This window comes from Ailuropoda melanoleuca, chromosome 7 (assembly GCF_002007445.2).
Source record: "Ailuropoda melanoleuca isolate Jingjing chromosome 7, ASM200744v2, whole genome shotgun sequence".
Classification (NCBI taxonomy): domain Eukaryota; kingdom Metazoa; phylum Chordata; class Mammalia; order Carnivora; family Ursidae; genus Ailuropoda; species Ailuropoda melanoleuca.
Window position 1 is genome coordinate 53477622 of NC_048224.1, and position 16187 is coordinate 53493808.

Below are 16187 nucleotides of genomic sequence, written 5' to 3' on the forward strand. Positions count from 1 at the left end.
ATAGTCTCCCACCCAGAGCCTTTGCATCTTCTGTTCTCCTCACTGGAATGCTTCCAGAGGTTTCTCTCCCAGTCATATCCACCTACTTAACTCAGGCTTTAGAGCTCAGTTCAGGTCCAGCCCAGTCTGTTTTCCTTTTGGAGTTCCTGTAACTTCAGATCATTTTCGGTTTGAGATTTTATATTTATTAGTATGACCGGTTCGTTTATTTGATTACAGCCAGCTTCGCCCACTAGCCTGTGAGTGCCCTAAAGGCAGGAACCTTGCCCATCTGGTTCACCACTGCACCTATAGCACTCACCAAGATGCCTGGCACTCCGAGGACGTGCAATAAATACCTGTTGAGTAAAACCCAAGTCAATAACCAAAGGGGCGGATGGATAGCGACTCTATAGTTCAGGAGCGATTGCTGGGCTGGAAATAAAGATTCGCAGTCACTTACAATTCAAGTCAAGTCAAGGCGAATGGACGGGCTCACCCAAGCGGTGTGCTGACTTAAGAGAGATTTGTAACTTTTACAAGATAGACAGTAACGTGGCTCACAGATACAGCGCAAAGATGCCCGGGCTCCCGCCTCGCTGTGGCTCGCTCAAGCCGCTGCCCACCCTGCCCTCTGAGCCCGGTCCCTAAAAGGCAGAGGGAGAGCAAGCCGAGAGTCTCCAACTGCGCTGTGACCTCCTCTCCTCAGATCCTCGCTCCCGCCTTCCTCCAATAGCTGCGGAGGATGGCTCCCTGGGTTCCGCCTCTTCCGTCCGCGGCGACCGGAAGTGGGGCGGTAACGCCGGAAGCTGAAGGGAATTTCCTGTGAGCTCGGCTTCCTCAACATGGCAGCGCCCTTGTCAGTGGAGGTGGAGTTCGGGTGAGTCACAGAGCTGGGGCGCCGTGGGGATAGATTGAAGTCGTCGGGCCCGGAACTCCCCTCCCTCTGCTTTGGGCCCCATCACGACCGAATCGCCGAGGCTCCTGGCGCCTTCCCAGAGCTACGCCACCCGCCTTGGAGAGTCTGAGAGGCTCGGTCTCCCTTGGCGACGAGGCCGTATGTCCGGGAATAGAGGCGCAAGCCCAGGCGTGGAGGTGCCCTCTGGGCAGTCCTCAGTGCCCTGTGCCCCGCCGGACCCAAAAGACGTGACGGTTAGCTGGCGGCCTCCTTGCTAATCCCGTTTTCGACCAGGCCCGTGCGTCTGGCACCTGAGCTCCTAGAACCGACAAGGACCACCCTTCACCTCCAAATTTCTTCCTTCGGGTAGCAGTTTCCGCTTACACGGTTCCTGGAGCCTTGTTTCTCATGGAATGTGTAGCCAAGACGGGACTCCGTCTCTTTCCCAAGATTTGGGAGTGTTAAACAGACCTGAAGCCCTTGCAGGACCTTCAGTAAACTTGCTGATTGCTTTCTGCAGATCTTGAGTCAGGTGGAGATACGGAGATAAATAAATAGCACAGTGGAGGAGACTAAGTTGACAGGACAGCATGTACAGGACGAGAGGAGCAGGGTTGGGGCACACACACCAATAGCTGAGGAAACCCAGATCAGGGAGGAAGTCTCCTCAAGCCACTATCTTCTGCCCCCTACAAACAGGTTTGTCATGTGATTTCAGAGCTGGAGAAAAGGTAAAGAAACAGACCCAGGGGATGGGTGGAATAATTTGGAGTCACATGGGAAAAGCCGGGACTAGATGTGTGTGTGCGGGTGTGTGAAGATAAACAAGCCAAGGCTTATATGAAAGGGAAAGTCTGAAACGGTGATCTAAAACCTCTACCCATAAATGCCTTTCCTTCCATTGGATGCCCCCAGTTTCTTTCATGTTTTCCCTTCATTGGATAGTCCATTCAGTAGCCATTTATTGAGTGCCTATCATGTGCCAGGCAGTGAGCCAGGCACTGAGGATACAAAGATAAATAGAACTCTGTCCGTGTCCTCCAGTGTTCAGTGTTTCTGTCCGTTAGAATAAGGGGGTAGTCTCATGAATGTTAACTGCGCTTTAATTGACAATATTGTCTGGCCCCATGGGTCCAATTAGAACGATACTGGTCTGGCCTCCTGACTTTTGCTTCACTGACCCTTGGCTCAACTATATACCCACCCTACCCCACCCCGCCCCACCCCCCATAGCTTGGAGGCTCTAGGAGGATCCCTGCTGTATTGACAGGCTTCAGCAGAGCTGAAAAGGGAAAAGCTGCAGACTGCCAGTGTTCAGGTTTCTCTGCAGTCAGCTACCTTTCACTCTTACTGAGTCAGACATGATATTTGTTCATCAGGAATGTCTGTCTGCCGGGTACCGTGCTGGCTCCAGTGGGGAGTCCTACTATGAGGAAGATATGGTCCCTGACTTCCTGAGCTGACGGACTAGCTTAATTACCCCTTTTCTAGTCGAAACATCTCTAGGTTCAGCCTTCGTCCCCTCAAGAGCAAGAATGAGCCCCACAATATTCCTCCCCTGTCTCCCCATCTCCTGACACCTCCTCTCACCACCACAGTGTCCCATGAGAATGGCAGTTTCTCAGGAAGCAAGAATGTCTAAGATGTATGCCAAACCCAGATTCCTTCTCTCTTTGTCTTAGTGCGTGTGTTTTCGTCCCTGGCTTCTCTTTCTTTATCTACATTTCTTAGTGGACTTCCTTCACCCCTCACTGTGAATCTGAGCCGATTTGCAAAGAAACCACCTTGCCCATCATTCTCTCCCTTTTGTCCCTTGAGTGACACTCTGGCCCTTGAAGGGTCCAGTTAGAGTTTTGGCTCTTTCCCCTGAGCGGATGTGGTCCTGTCAGCCCCACCAGCTTTGATAGACTCTCTAGAAGACCCCTCATACCTTTCACTCTCTTGTCAGGAACCAGTTCTGCCTCCTTCGTCTTGCCCCCTGAACTGTCCTTAGCAGCGCATTTTCTCAGGTCACACCAGATTCAAGTATGCGGTAGAGATGTGTTGTGCGTCCCTGGGGCCCAGATGTGAGACTCCCTCTCCCTCACCCCTTCCCTTCTTCCTGAGATTGGTAGGTATTGGCAAAGGGGGGAGGTAGTGCCATTGAGGTCAGAGAAGGAGAAATGGGCATTTTCATTCATTTGGCAAATATTTCTTGAGGACCTACTGTGTGTCAGACCCTGTTGTAGGCAGAGCTTGTACTCTAGCAGTAGAAGGGAAATAAATACACAAAACAAAAAATACATGAGATGAGCTGATGGAGATAAGTTAGAAACAGTGAGGGCAGTTTGGGGATCGTCTGTACTTGCTACTGGTACCAACAAACACTCCCATCAGGAATTAGGGGGTGAAGGGAAGATGAAGTATCTTCAGATGGAACTCCTTAACTGAGTTTGAACATCAGACTCTGTAGGACATAAGAATGTCTGTCTTTGGTTCTCTCTCTGCTGGGACCAAAACAGGCCCCTTGCCCGCCTCCCTGAATCTCTCCAGAGGCTGGGCATTCACCTTCCTCCCCTCCAGATGTGCTGGCAGTAGAAATGCCAACCCCTCCCTTGGGGGGCCAGTGAACCCAGTGGTGACAGATCACTCTGAGCGAGGCTGCTTCTCCCTTTCTCCGCTTGCGAGGGGAAAAACAGCCTTGGCCTCTGAGCCTGGCACCACCAGGTTTGGCCACTCTTGGTTGTTTGCCTGGGTCCCAGTGCCTCCAGTTCCCACCCCTCTTCTCTGACCCCCAACTCCTGAGCCTCTTGCCTGTCACCCTCCCCCACCCCAGCTGCTGCATGTGCCAGCCCCCACCTAGGAGAGAACGAGGCTCTTGGAAGGGGATAAATGGAAGCTCTGTGCAGGCTTGCAGCTGAAATGGCCCTGCGCACGGCCACAGATGGGCCTCCTCTCCCCCTCCACATTTCTGCATCAACAAAGCGTGACCTTGTTTGGATGACAGTCGCCCCATGTTTCCCCCATGACAATGCTTGCCTTGCCTTTGCCTCCCAGTGGACTGTCTCAGGACATCTCTGTTCTCTGAAATTGAGAAAGGGTGGTGGGGTGGGAAGTGTCACATCCATCAAAAGTCTGTTAAGGCCTTCTCAGTTAAGATCCACGTGAAGCCTGAGATGGGAATCAGGAGACCCAGAAGAAGAAGCACTATGGGGCATTGAAAGAGCTCTGGTGTCCGCATCATAAGCCCCAGCTTCTGGACTTGGCTCTATGCAACTCTGCTGTCCCAGCTTCCCCTTGGCCAGGTGCTGGCGCACAGAATTGAACCAAGATCTGCCTTCAAGGGGCTTTCTGGCCTTTGGGCAGTCTTGTTTTCTTTCTGCCAAGGTTGCCGGGGCTGAGCAGAAACCAGCTGAAATTTAGATCCTGCTTCAGCCGCTGCCTGTGTGACTTTGGACAAGTCACTTAACCGCTCCAGGCCTCAGTTTTCTCCATCAGATGGAACTAATAATGTTTGCCTCCCTTCCTCCTTACCTGGGATGCCCTGTGGATGAAATGAGATGAAGAGTGTTCTTGTAAATGGCAAAGTTATTGCTAAGCCCAGTGGCGTCTCAGCCTCCAGCACAGCGGTGTGCCCACTAGGCCAGCAGGGAGTGGCACAAGCAGGGGCATTTCAGACCCTCCCCTGGCCAGAGGAAACCCCTCAACACACAGGGTCTCCATCGTGTCCGATGGTGGCTTCGCACCACTTGTGTAGATGGAAAGAGATTGAGGCTTAAAGTCATGTGCCCAAGGTCTGGGCATCAGGCAGAGGGGGAGTGTGGGCTCCCAGGCTTGTGCTCTGCACCCACGTGCTTGAGAAAGCAGAGGAGTAAAAATGAGTCTGCCAACGTGGGTGCATGGTCACGGTAGAAATTATTGACATCCTACTTGACCACATCAGGGAGTCACGTTGGAGAGTCAGTCACATACTGGTGGTACTCGAGCTGCCCCTGAGCCTCGGTCTCTGCGTCTCTTGGGCTTCTAGTGTCAGCCCCCTCCTCAGTTTTCAGTCTTGGCTAGGTTTCCGCAGGAGCTCACCTGGCTCTTTCTCTGGCTTTCCTTTGCAGAGGCGGTGCGGAGCTCCTTTTCGACGGCATAAAGAAGCATCAGGTCACCTTACCTGGACAGGAGGAGCCCTGTGAGTATGCGCTTTCCGAGCCCCTCTCCGGGGGCCGCGGAGCAGGAGTCTAAGGGGTCACTCAGCCCTGTTCAAGAGGGCCCGGGGAGGATTTCCCTGGCCAGTGGGAGGGAGGAGAGTAAGGAAGAGACATCACCAGAGTGCCCTTCCCCCCCATGCTCTCCAGGATGAGCCAGCTCTGCAGGAGGGGCAGGAGGGAGGTAGCTGGCTTCGAGAAGAGGTAACTTGCGGGAATCCAGCTGCGCAAATACCAGTATAGCCTTGAGGCAGGGGCCTGGGTATCACAACCCCAGAGGTGCTCTGCCGCCCTAGCAGTGGGTCCTCACAGGAGCAGAACGCTCAGGAGTGGGAGCCTATCTATTTCGGGTCGGCGGGGGCGCGGGGTGGTGGTGGAATTAATCCTAGGAGGAGACAGGGGACTGGGGTTCATGGAAATGCTCAGTTGAGAAATGGTCGTGAAGTCTGACAGGGTTCTTCTGGAACTGGACACATCTGTTGGGAATCAATTGCCCAAATTCACTGGCTTCCAAGGCTGGCTGTGACCCTCCCTTAGGTTGGAGAGCAATGGCATAGGTTAGGTCTGTGTGCCGCATTCCAAGGCAGGGGACATTCACCAAAGCACAGGATGCTGCCATCCTGAAACTGGAAGTGGCTGTGAAGCTGGGGTGAAATGTCAGGACTGGGGGACAGTGTGAGGCCCCAGTGGGGGGAAGACCCAGGAAGATAAAGGTGACTGTTTCTTAGTTTGACAGATGGCCACACAGCCTCGGGAGGGAACAAGGGGCTCTCAGAAGAAGCCTCTCAGAGATTCAGCCTTAAAGACCTGGCTGGGAAGTTAGTAAAGTCTCATGAGTTGTGATTCATTTGCCCTGCATCGGCATGGCACGGACGTCCACAGGGTTAGTGATTCCAGTCCCCCTTATTCGTCCGTTGGCCAAATGGTTACCATGTGCCGGAGCTGGAAGTACTCACTCTGTGGTTGTGGTTGGCTCGTCTTGTTCTCATGCCTCCTTTGTATCAGGCACTGGACTAGTTGCTGGGTGTTTGGTGGTGAGCAGTACAGATGCGGTTCTTGCCCTACATGGAGTGTAGCGGAGGTGGAAGCAGGCAGCAAACCAGGAAACACCTAATATAAACTGGACAGTGGTGGGTATTGGCATGAGGAGAGCAAACGGGTGCTCTGAAGGAGAGCGTGTGGGACGGGAGGGCCTCTAAGGAGTGACTTTGAGGTGAAGGCCTCAAAGGTAAAAAGCAGCCAGCCTGGTAAGTTGGGAGGGAGAGCAGAGAGGTGCGGGGGGCCCATTCCAGGCGGAGGGGGTAGCTCTTGTGAGAGCCTCTTGGTCACATGCCTCAGGGTGGTCCAGGTACTGAAGAAAGGCCAGTGTGATGAGGACCACAGGCTGAGTTTGGTGTGGTAGGCACAACCCCCGTTGGTTGTGCAAATAATTGTCACAAATTCTTAGGTGGTAGCTGCCATTATTATTCCGATTTTAAAAACTGGAAACCCCAACTCAGAGATGTCAAGGGTCTTCGTCCATACCATATGATTATTTAAATGGCAGAGCTGGGATTTAGAACCAGACTTCAGGGTCTCCAAAGTCCTTGCATGGTGCCACAAACTCCCTGAGTCACATGCCATCTCACACCTGCAGTGTATGTTCTGGTTTCTACACTTTCATTCCTTCCTTCCTTCCTTCCTCCCTCTCTCCCTCCCTCCCTCCCTCCCTCCCTTCCTTCCTCAGCTACTTACTTTGATTTTTGTAAGGACCCCAGTAGATATTATATATGATCAAGGAAACCAAACCTCAGAGAGAGAAAGACAGTGACCTGTCCAGAGTTGTCTAAGTAGGGGGGCTGGGCTAAGACCCGGGTATTTGATCTCTCATCCTCCGTCCACTGCTTAGCAGGTAGATGGGGCCTACCCTCCCCTCTCTGGGATGGCAGAAAAGCAAGCAGGGAAGAGAAGCTGAAATGGCCCCTTGACTCAGTCTTTGGACCTTTGGCTATGGATCTCCACCCCTGGTTCCCATTTTTGCCCTGCTGCGCCCAGAGGCGTAGGTCACACCGCAGCCACAGAGCCTGCTGGCAGCTGCCAGGCATTACCCTGGCACACAGGAGCCCAGCGGGTGCCGCCGGCAGAGTCTCACTCTTCCCCCCAGCCCGTGCCCAGCTCTGTCGATTGGCAGCCTTCCCAGCCCAGGGGCTGCCACTTGGCCAAGCAGGTCTTGGAGACTCCAGCAGAGAAAATAGCAACCATAAGATTATGGATTGTGACAAGTCTCACAAACAAGGGGACTCCAGGGCCCTGGGTCCCGGGCCAGGGGAGAGCTTCCAACCCAGCCAACTTGGGAAAAGAGAATGGGCAAGGCCAAAGGGGGTGAGCCTGCAAGAGGAGTCCTGGCAGTATGCATTTGCAGATCATTTACTTCCGTGGGCCTCTTTTTTCCCATCTGTGAAGTGGGAGGTTGGGCTAGATTTAGTCTTTATTGAGCTGGTTACCCACTGGACATCCACAGTTTGGCAAAGTTGCTTCCAGATCTGAACACACAGTTCTGGGCATCAGGATGTGTGGTTGGTGAGAAGTATGCTTATCGAGGGGGCCGCCCTAACAGCCATCTCTGTGGAACAGGCCATCTCCTTGATTGGCAGGGGTGGATGGGCACCATCGGTTTGGGACACTGTGGCCACTGGGGGCTGGCTTTTATGCATCAAGGGTCTCTTCAGTGCAGGGCCCCCAGCCCGTGGTTGGTCAGTGGCCTGGAGCAAACCCAAAATGTCAGGGGAGACAGACTGTCCCCATGTGGGCCTTACCTGCCCTGGTCCCCAGGAGGAGACACTAGGCCTCACCTTTCCCTGCCCCTCTGCCTCTGCCCTGCCTTTGTATTACAGGGTGGCCGGCCAGGGAGCTGGAGGGGAGCTCCCGGCGCTTTAAACTGCTTAGCATGCATTTCACAGCCTCTCTGGGGCCAGCTGTTCCTTTCTCTGCTCTGGGGCCTGTTTGCTGATCCCCTCCCAACGCCCTCCTCTCCCCCAACCCCTCCCAGTCCCTGTGCAAAATTGCTTTTGAAAAGATCCACTTTCTGCTTAATTAAACAATGAGGAGCGTCCCCTGCACATCTGTAAACCTCCTTCTGAGGCCAGTTTAGCCCACAAACTGCTCCATTCTTACCCCCATTCACTTGTAAATGGACCCTCTGATGTTCCCTCTACCCTCTCTTCTCCTTTACTCCCCCCATCCCTGCTCTTTCTTCTCCCTTTTCAACTAAGGCCTGGGGTGGGCTCCCAGAAGAGCCTGGTGGACTTGGTGGGAACTGGAGCGGTTTAACCTTATGGAGGAGAAGACTTAGGGGATCCAGCTCTCCCAGATCTCAGTGGCGTGGGGAAGAGAGGCTGCTTTTGTTGGTGTGGGCCCCATGGACCAACCAGGCTTCTTGAGGGGAGTGTCAGGAAGACAGATTTCTGGTTAGGAGAAAAGTTCTTCCTGGAGGTGATCAAAGAGAGGCTGGATGTGGGTCTGTTGGAGTTGGGGTTCATTATCAGATAAGACCTTGGGATTGTTCTCTTTCAGCCCAAGAAGCTAGGGTGGACACCAGTGGAGGGACCCTGCCACAGTGGATGGTCCGTGTCCCCAGACAAGGACAGTGCACTGGGGCAAGCTTTTGTAGGCGCTAAGATTCGTGTGCGTGGTGCCCCTTTGCCAGCAGCCTGCAGGAACGGGCTCTGGCAGCCAAGAGGAGAAGGAGCCCTGAGTCGCTGTGGGCAAATGGACGTTGTCCTGGGTGTTGGACACTCCCCAGGGCCTGCTGCTACCTTATGCCTGAATGCTCACAGCAGTGCTTTGGGGTTTGGATTGCTGTCCCCCTTTGTCAGAGGCTGACACTGAGACTAAGAGGCGAGGTGACTTCTTGCCCAGGGCATCTAGCAGCAGCCCAGGGTCTCCCGGCTCCATACCCCAACTGAACCACCCTGCCCCAGAGCAGCAGCTCCCACTCCTGCTCTTCCCCAAATGTGCGGGCCAGGCTTCATCACTGGAGACCTGGTATCAGGTGCTCACCCAGCGCCGGCATTCTGGCCCCCACAGCCTCAGAACGTGAGTCCTTCCACCTGGGTTGTCTTGGAAGCACGCAAGGGGTCTGAACATCTGACGTGGAGGGAAGAGGGCACCTGGCTGGCTCAGTCAGCAGAGCATCGAACTCTTGATCTTGTGGTCGTGAGTTCAAGCTCACGTTGGGTATAGAGGTTACTTAAAAAAGAAACAAAACGATTTTTACAAATAATAAAATAAAATGGAGGAAGGCCAGTGTCTGGGGCCCGCTCACCCTTCCCAGTCCCCCCCATCCCCTCATTGCCTCTCACGCTTCTGATGGCAAGGTCATAGGTCCCCCCGGAAAGCCCCAGCCAGTCCCAGCGTGCTACCCCATGAGTGCTGGATTGTACTCTACCCGCCAGGCTGTCCAAGCTCATCCCCAGGGGGCCGGGGCCTGAGCAGAGCAGGCAGAAGCTCAGGATGCTGGGAGAAGGCAGAGGGTACCGGTTTTCCCTCTGGATCACAGCATGATCATGGCACAGATGTGCCAGAAGCTTTACATGGATCGTCTCATTCGGTCCTCACAACAGCCCTATGGGGCGTTCTTACCATTCCCACTTCCCAAGGAAGGAAGCCGAGGCTCGGAGAACCCCACAGCCAAGGTCATAGGACCAGGACGTAATGGCTCAAACTCAGAACCAGGACTATCTCCGTTCTCAGCCTCTCCTCCCCACTCTGCAGCTGTCCACATGTCCGCAAACATCTCAGGCAGGTTCTGTGTGCAGCACTCTGCTGTGTGGTCTGGGCCACCGCCGGGTCCTCAGGACACACTGAGGTTCATAACAGTCGTGCCGTGCATTTGAGCTGCTCTTGATACTGCGCATCACCAGAGAAACATGGAGCACAGGCCCTGACAGCGTGGGTTCTGTACCCACGGAGCACACCTGGGGTTCACGAGGAGGAAGAGGCCTCTTCCAGAGCAGACCCGTCTCAAGGCCCCTGCATGGTCTGGCCTCCTCTCCTGCTGATCATGTCTTCTCTGTTCTGTCATCTTGAACCTGCCAATTCCATCTTGCCTCAGGTCTTCGTATATGTTCCTTCTTCTGCCTGGGGCGCTTCCCCATCCTGCCCTACTCATCCTTCAGGCCTCAGCATCAACGGGAACATCTCAGAAAAGGTTTCCTGCCCCCGCACTAAGGAGATAGCATTTATTGCAACTAATTCCGTCAGTGTGCCCGTCTCCCCTGCTGGCTTGTTAACTCCCTGAGGGTGCGCTCTGTGTCCACCGTCTTCCTAGCACCTGGCACATAGTAGTTGCTCAATAAATATTTGTCTTGTGAATGACTGCATGGGATCCCAGGAAAGAAACCACCCTCCATGGAAGTGGGAAGGCAGGAGGACCTGGAGGGGAAGGTGAGCGGGAGATTCCCTAGAGACACCAGTCCCTGACTCTGCTTAACCCGTCCTCCTCCCCTGGGCGCCTTTGGAAGCCGACCATCTGGCTTGGAGCTATTTGCATATTGTCTGGGCCTCAGCAAGCCTAGCAAGATGTCCCTGGGGGTGTGTTGCAGGCCAGGCCGAGTGGCCCTTGCAAGGCCTCCCCGCAAAGGGAGCAGTGAGTCCCACCTCTCCCCACCCCCAAATCCAGGCATGGGGGAACAATACGGCGACCTCACCATGGAAACAGGCTATCAAGAATGTGGGCAGGCCTGGGGGGCGCAGAGGAGGGAGGGAGTGACCTCCACTAAGAGGAGCATCATGATAAATGAGCCCGAACCGACAGCAGACTCACCCCCGTCCACCCCTCTGGGACTCCATGATGGTGCCATCACTTGGATGACCCTGACATGACACTAGCCCTCCCCCCTCCCCCCAGCCTATCCCAAGTGGAGCAGAAGCCCCCTCCTCTTGGGGGGGAGTCTGGGCCCTTGACCCGACTGGGTCCTGGTTCTGTACAGGCCACCAGGACTGTGGAGGTGCAGCCGGTGGCCCTTGGGCCAGGCACTGCCCAGTGCCTCTCAGCTCCTCCACACACAGGCACAGCCCCGCCTGCCACACTGGCTGATGGATGTGTCAGACCCCAACGGCTGTATCGAGCGGCCGCAAGATATATGGGCTGGCGGCCCACCAGACAGGGCCAAGATGGAGGCTGAGGGGGAACCTCGGGAGCCAGGCCGAGGGGGGGTGAGCCCAGCCGGGAGTCCAAATGGACTGCAGCTAGTCGGAGGCTACACTCCGCATCCCCTGCCTGCTCCAGGGACCGTGCAGATGCCAGTCTGCTTTGTTTAAAAGCAAGAATTACAACTGAAAGGCAGCAGCCTCAGGTCTTGGACACTTTGCCCATGGCCCCGTGCTCTGCTGGCGGACGATCCAGGGAAGTTGGCTCGGAGCAGAGGGAACGGGTCCATCCCGGGTGTAGCCTGCCTGCCCTTCAGGAGCGTGGCATGCAGGTCAGGGAGAATGCCTGAAAACCCTGCCCAAGGCTGGTTCTGTGATGGACACGCTGCTGGGCCGAGACTGGGGCAGAGCGGGGCTTCTTGTCCAAGCAGCCTTTCCCTCATCTGCAGGTCAGGGCTGTCACTTTGTGCAGAGAAACCAAGGCGCTGCCTGGACCCTTCTCCAGCTTCGCCCCTGAGCTCTGCTCAGGCGTGGGTCCAGGACGGCGGACCCCTCGGAGACTAAGTCAGGATGGAGTTGGCTAGCCCCAAGCCCTACCAACTTCCCGGAGACTAGCTGTCTCCCCAGGGCCTTCAGTCCTCAAATGGTCTTGGGGAGAGAAGGGACTCCCGCAGCCTCAGGACACCGTCTGTTGGGGGAATGGACAGGTGAAAGCCATAGGCTTTGAGGAGTTTATGGAGCCAGATTTCAGTGTGCTGTGGCCTGGGACCCTGTTCCTAGGAAAGGAGAGGTGATCCAGGGGCCAGGTGGCTCTCAGCCTCCACATGGTGTGCACAGAGCTCAGTGGCTGTCCCAGGACCCCAGAGTGGCAGATCTCAGTGTCCAAGCTGAGCAGGAGAGGCCCTTTCGATCCTGAAGCTCTTGCCTCTTCAGGGTGGCTGTCCCCAGCCCTGGGGGGCTCTGTGAAGGTGGGGGTAGCGGGGCATTGATGTGTCAGCGGCTCTGGCTGGTGAAGGATCCTTCTCTCCGTCTGCCAGAGGAAATTAACTGATGTTATCGGCTCAGCAATTGTTTTTCTTCCCTCACAAAGGGAAATATATGCAGACCCCTCTGAGAGCAAAGCTGAGTCCTCCCCATCTGGGACTGGCTGGACAGAGAAGGGTGGAGGGGGTCCTTCAGGGCCCTTCAGAAGCCTGTCTGTCTTGAGGCCCCCTCGCCTCTTTAAGCCTTGAGCGGCACCCCTTGCTCCGAAGGCCTCTCTGGCAGGGCGCCGGCCCCCTAACCCCCTTCCTCACCTTAGGAATCTCTAAGTCCAGGGGCCACAAGAGCCTGGTCTAAAGAGGCCCCCTAAGCCCCATGTTCACTTCCTTCTGATCCAGGCAAGGCTCTGGGGGCCGGAAATCGTGGGGGTTTGACAAGAACTTGTTCTGTGCCTTCCTCTCTAGGGGACATCCGGAACCTCCTTGTCTGGATCAAGAAGAATTTGCTGAAAGAGCGGCCAGAGTTGTTCATCCAGGGAGACAGCGTGTAAGTCCCTTTCTTCCCTCCCTGAGGAGGGCAGGCGGGGGCGGGGGAAGGAGCTTTGAGCCCCTGTCCTTGGGTTCACCTGCAGCCTTCTCGGGGTCCTGTTCTCCCCTTTATCCTCCCTCCGTCTCTGGGCCTCAGCTACTCTCTCCATACAGGAAGCACCCTTTCATCCCTGGACAATCTGGGACTGTGGTTGTCCCATAGAACTTTCTGTGGTGATGGAAGCGTTGGGTATTCTGTGCTGTCCAGTGTCGTAGCTCCTAAGCACACGAGTCTGTTGAGCCCTAGAAGTGTCGTCAGTGCCTCATCGATACCGTGCTGGTGGGCACAGGTCTAGAACTCCAGGGAGTCACCGTGCCCCTGTGTACACACGCAGGTGCGCACGCGCACACACACACACACGTGCACGTGCGTGCTCATGAGGGTGAGCACACCCCTGCCCCTAGCCCAGAGCTTCTGGACCTGTCCCAGACCTAGCCCGGCCTCCTGGGAAAAGAGCCACGCTCCATGTGCCAAGAAGTCGCTCTGCTTCTACAAGAAGGCGGCCTGATGTGTAAGAGAGGTGGGCAAGGCACGTGTGGGACCCAGTCGTCATGCCCTTGAAGCAGAGGTCACCAGCAGCCCTGGGGGCTAAGGCTGCCGTTCAAGCCCTGGCTCAGGTCACGGTCCAGTGGTCACGGAGGCCACTTCCCAAGGACAGTAGTGCTCCTTGAGCTGCTGCCAGCAGGGGCCAGGCAGGTACCTGTCCAGATGTCAACCTCCCCTATCTGACAGCAGGCAGGGCTGCTCTCGGGCGTGTGGGTGCTTGAGGCCCCAGGCAGCCTTCCCTGGTTCTGAAGAGCCAAGATAGGCGCCTCTCCAGGATGGGCCTGTGGGAGGCCCAGGAAAGTGAGGTGAGACCCCTGGAAAAGTAAGCTGCTGCCCGTGGTTACTGGGATAGACACAGGCAGGCAGGCGCCTGACACGCATCATCCCATCTCATCCTGGCACAGACCAGGAGGACGGCTGCGTCATTTGTGCCATTTTTGAACAAGGAAACTGATGCTCGGAGAAACAAGATGAGTTGCCTGAGGTCCGGGAGGTGGTGCTGGAATTTGTACCCATTTTTCCTATCATCCCAAAAGCTACAACTGTCTGGCCTGGTTTCCTTTAGACTCAGTGTCCCCTTCACTGCCCTGGTGCTTTATAATCAGAATCTTGGGAGGGAAAGCTCCCACCACATTGTCCTCCAGCCCGGGGCCTCAGCCTCTCTACCCCCTGCTGCCGACCGCCTCCTGCCCTTCGCTCCCTGTTCCTTACACCCTCTTTCCCACAGGCGGCCAGGAATTCTGGTGCTGGTTAACGATGCGGACTGGGAACTGCTGGTCAGTACCTCGGGAGACGTCCTTCCCCTCACTGCTTCCCCAGCACAGCCTTGGGTCTCTCATCAGGCTCAGCGGGGGTGGCTGGCTAGTCCCCTGTCCCACTTGGCCTCCAAACTGGGGCCACTCAAGTCTCCCACCCCAGGGAGGAAGGAATGGGTAGCAGGGGGGAGTGGTGCTCTCTCCTCCCTCCTGAAGATTTGCAGGTTAATGTGCAGGGCACCCATTTTTCTGGTAGATTTTATCCTTCTCTCCCAAAGCGACCAGGCCCCCTCCTCCCGTCCCGACAGCTGGGGCGAAGCCCCTGATGGTCTCCTCCTTTCTCCCCGGGACCAGGGCGAGCTCGACTACCAGCTGCAGGACCAGGACAGCGTCCTCTTCATATCCACGCTGCATGGCGGCTGAGGGCCCCCCTCTGTGCCTGGGCTCCCTTGGGATGGGGAGAAGAGCGCGATCAGACATCCTCTGGGGCCCTGCTTCCAGGTCTCCCTGTCCCCCTTGGCTGCTTTCTTCCCTGCTCTGTCCCCCGAGCTCCCTCCAGGCAGGGAAAAGAGGCCAGGTGCTAAAAATGAGCCTTCCTCAGGCACGTGAGTGGGGGCGGGCAGGCTCAGCCCTGCCTCCCTCCCCAGCAGCTGAGGTGGGGGAGGGTGCCCCTCTGTTTTTTCACAACAGGAGGGGGCTCCCTGGCCAGGTGACCCAGCTGCCTTCCACTCCTTGTGTCTCAGCCTAAACACCGAGTGACCACTGACGAGGCACTCCAGCTCTGGGCTGTAGTGTCTTCACGGGGAAGATGAATGGACCGGAATAGCTGATAGGAGGCCCCTCCCTTCTCCAAGATGGGAGACGTCTCTGCCTCAGTTTCCCCATCTAGACAGCAGAGGGCTCTGGCTGTCCCCCACTGATATCATTATGGAACCCCAGCTGGGGTCCCCTATTCAGTGCTGACTCCCCCTCCCAGCAGCTGCTCTTCCAACCACACCCCTCCTCCTGCTCCCCCATCCCCAGCCCTTGACCCTGGCTGGCCTTCCCCCCCACAGGCCACCAGATGGGCTCCTAAGACCCTCCCCCAGCAAAAGGCTGCCTGCAGCTCATTCTGGAGAGAGAGAGAGAGGAGCAGGAAAACCTTGGACTGGCACATAGAGGCCTGGGGGTAGGAGTGCCTCAGTTTCCTCCTCAACAGCAACTGAATATTTATAAGTATCTGAAAGCAGGCGTGATACGTGACGGCACAAATGTAGACTTTATCTCTGTTCCCACCTCCTGTGGGAAGCAGGATGGGGGCAGGCAGCACCTGGTAGGCAGGCCCCCTCCTCCCTCCATCCCTTCTGGAAGTCTTGGGGCCTCAGTGCCTGCAACAGCTGGCCTTGGGCAAATAAAAGACGAGGTTGTTTACTAGCTTTGCCTGGTGCTTCATCCTTAGAAACCAGTGGCACCCCCATCCCCCCCAGCCGTGGTCCTGGTCCAACCTCTCTGCCCTCAGCCTAGGGCTTTCAGAGCTGCCCTTCACCCAAAAAGAGGGCAGGGGTTAAAACCCAGACTACACAGACTGTCTGGGAGAGAGTGGTCTGATAGGGCCCGTCTAGAGAAGACGGAGGCCATCCCTGCTGACCAGTCTGGGTCCCAGGACACTTCTCTACTTGTCCAAGGCCAGGCTTTGTCCCACCAGCCACAGCCCACAGCCTCAGAAACGAGAATGGGGGTGGCCTGTCAGACTGCTGAACCTCCCTTCCCATGACCTGGAGAAGCAGCTTCGCTGGGGGGAGAACCTCAACAACAACAACAAAAAAATTAGGGCATTAACATCATCCCACCCAAAAAAATGAATTGCTTTTCATTAAATGTCCATAGTTTAAGGTGGAACACCTCTCCTTCTGTGGAGTTGAAAGTGCCAGATGGTTGTCTCAGCAGTGTTGGGGGTGAGGGGACGTGTGTGCACATCATTCTCAAGGCCTAGAGGACACACGACCCATGGCTTCTGGGCTTCTCTCCAGCAGTCTGCAGGTAGAGACCCTCTGGGTATGTGTAGGTGGGGGCCAGCCATGTTGGGGTTATGGGTAGGAGCTGGAGTGCAAATTAAGGCCAGTGTTGGGTAGGAGCTGGAGTGCAAATTAAGGCCAG

The 16187-nt window shown here is 55.9% G+C and overlaps 1 protein-coding gene across 1 annotated transcript; it reads left to right on the top strand.

The window, feature by feature from the left end:
* The first annotated feature begins 737 nt into the window (after nt 1-737).
* Nucleotides 738-15464, top strand: URM1 (ubiquitin related modifier 1). Its single transcript, XM_002915185.4, has 5 exons — nt 738-859; nt 4966-5036; nt 12627-12708; nt 14024-14072; nt 14406-15464. Exons 1-5 carry the CDS (start codon nt 825-827, stop codon nt 14472-14474), a joined length of 306 nt encoding a protein of 101 aa, XP_002915231.1. The 5' UTR covers nt 738-824; the 3' UTR covers nt 14475-15464.
* Nucleotides 15465-16187: the final 723 nt, after the last annotated feature.

Bases quoted from the DNA above. Each gene is read 5' to 3' on its own strand.
- URM1 (XM_002915185.4), top strand. From the start codon at position 825: ATGGCAGCGCCCTTGTCAGTGGAGGTGGAGTTCGG. The intron at 860-4,965 runs GTGAGTCACAGA...TTTCCTTTGCAG, and splicing joins TCAGTGGAGGTGGAGTTCGG to AGGCGGTGCGGAGCTCCTTT. The intron at 5,037-12,626 runs GTGAGTATGCGC...CTTCCTCTCTAG, and splicing joins ACCTGGACAGGAGGAGCCCT to GGGACATCCGGAACCTCCTT.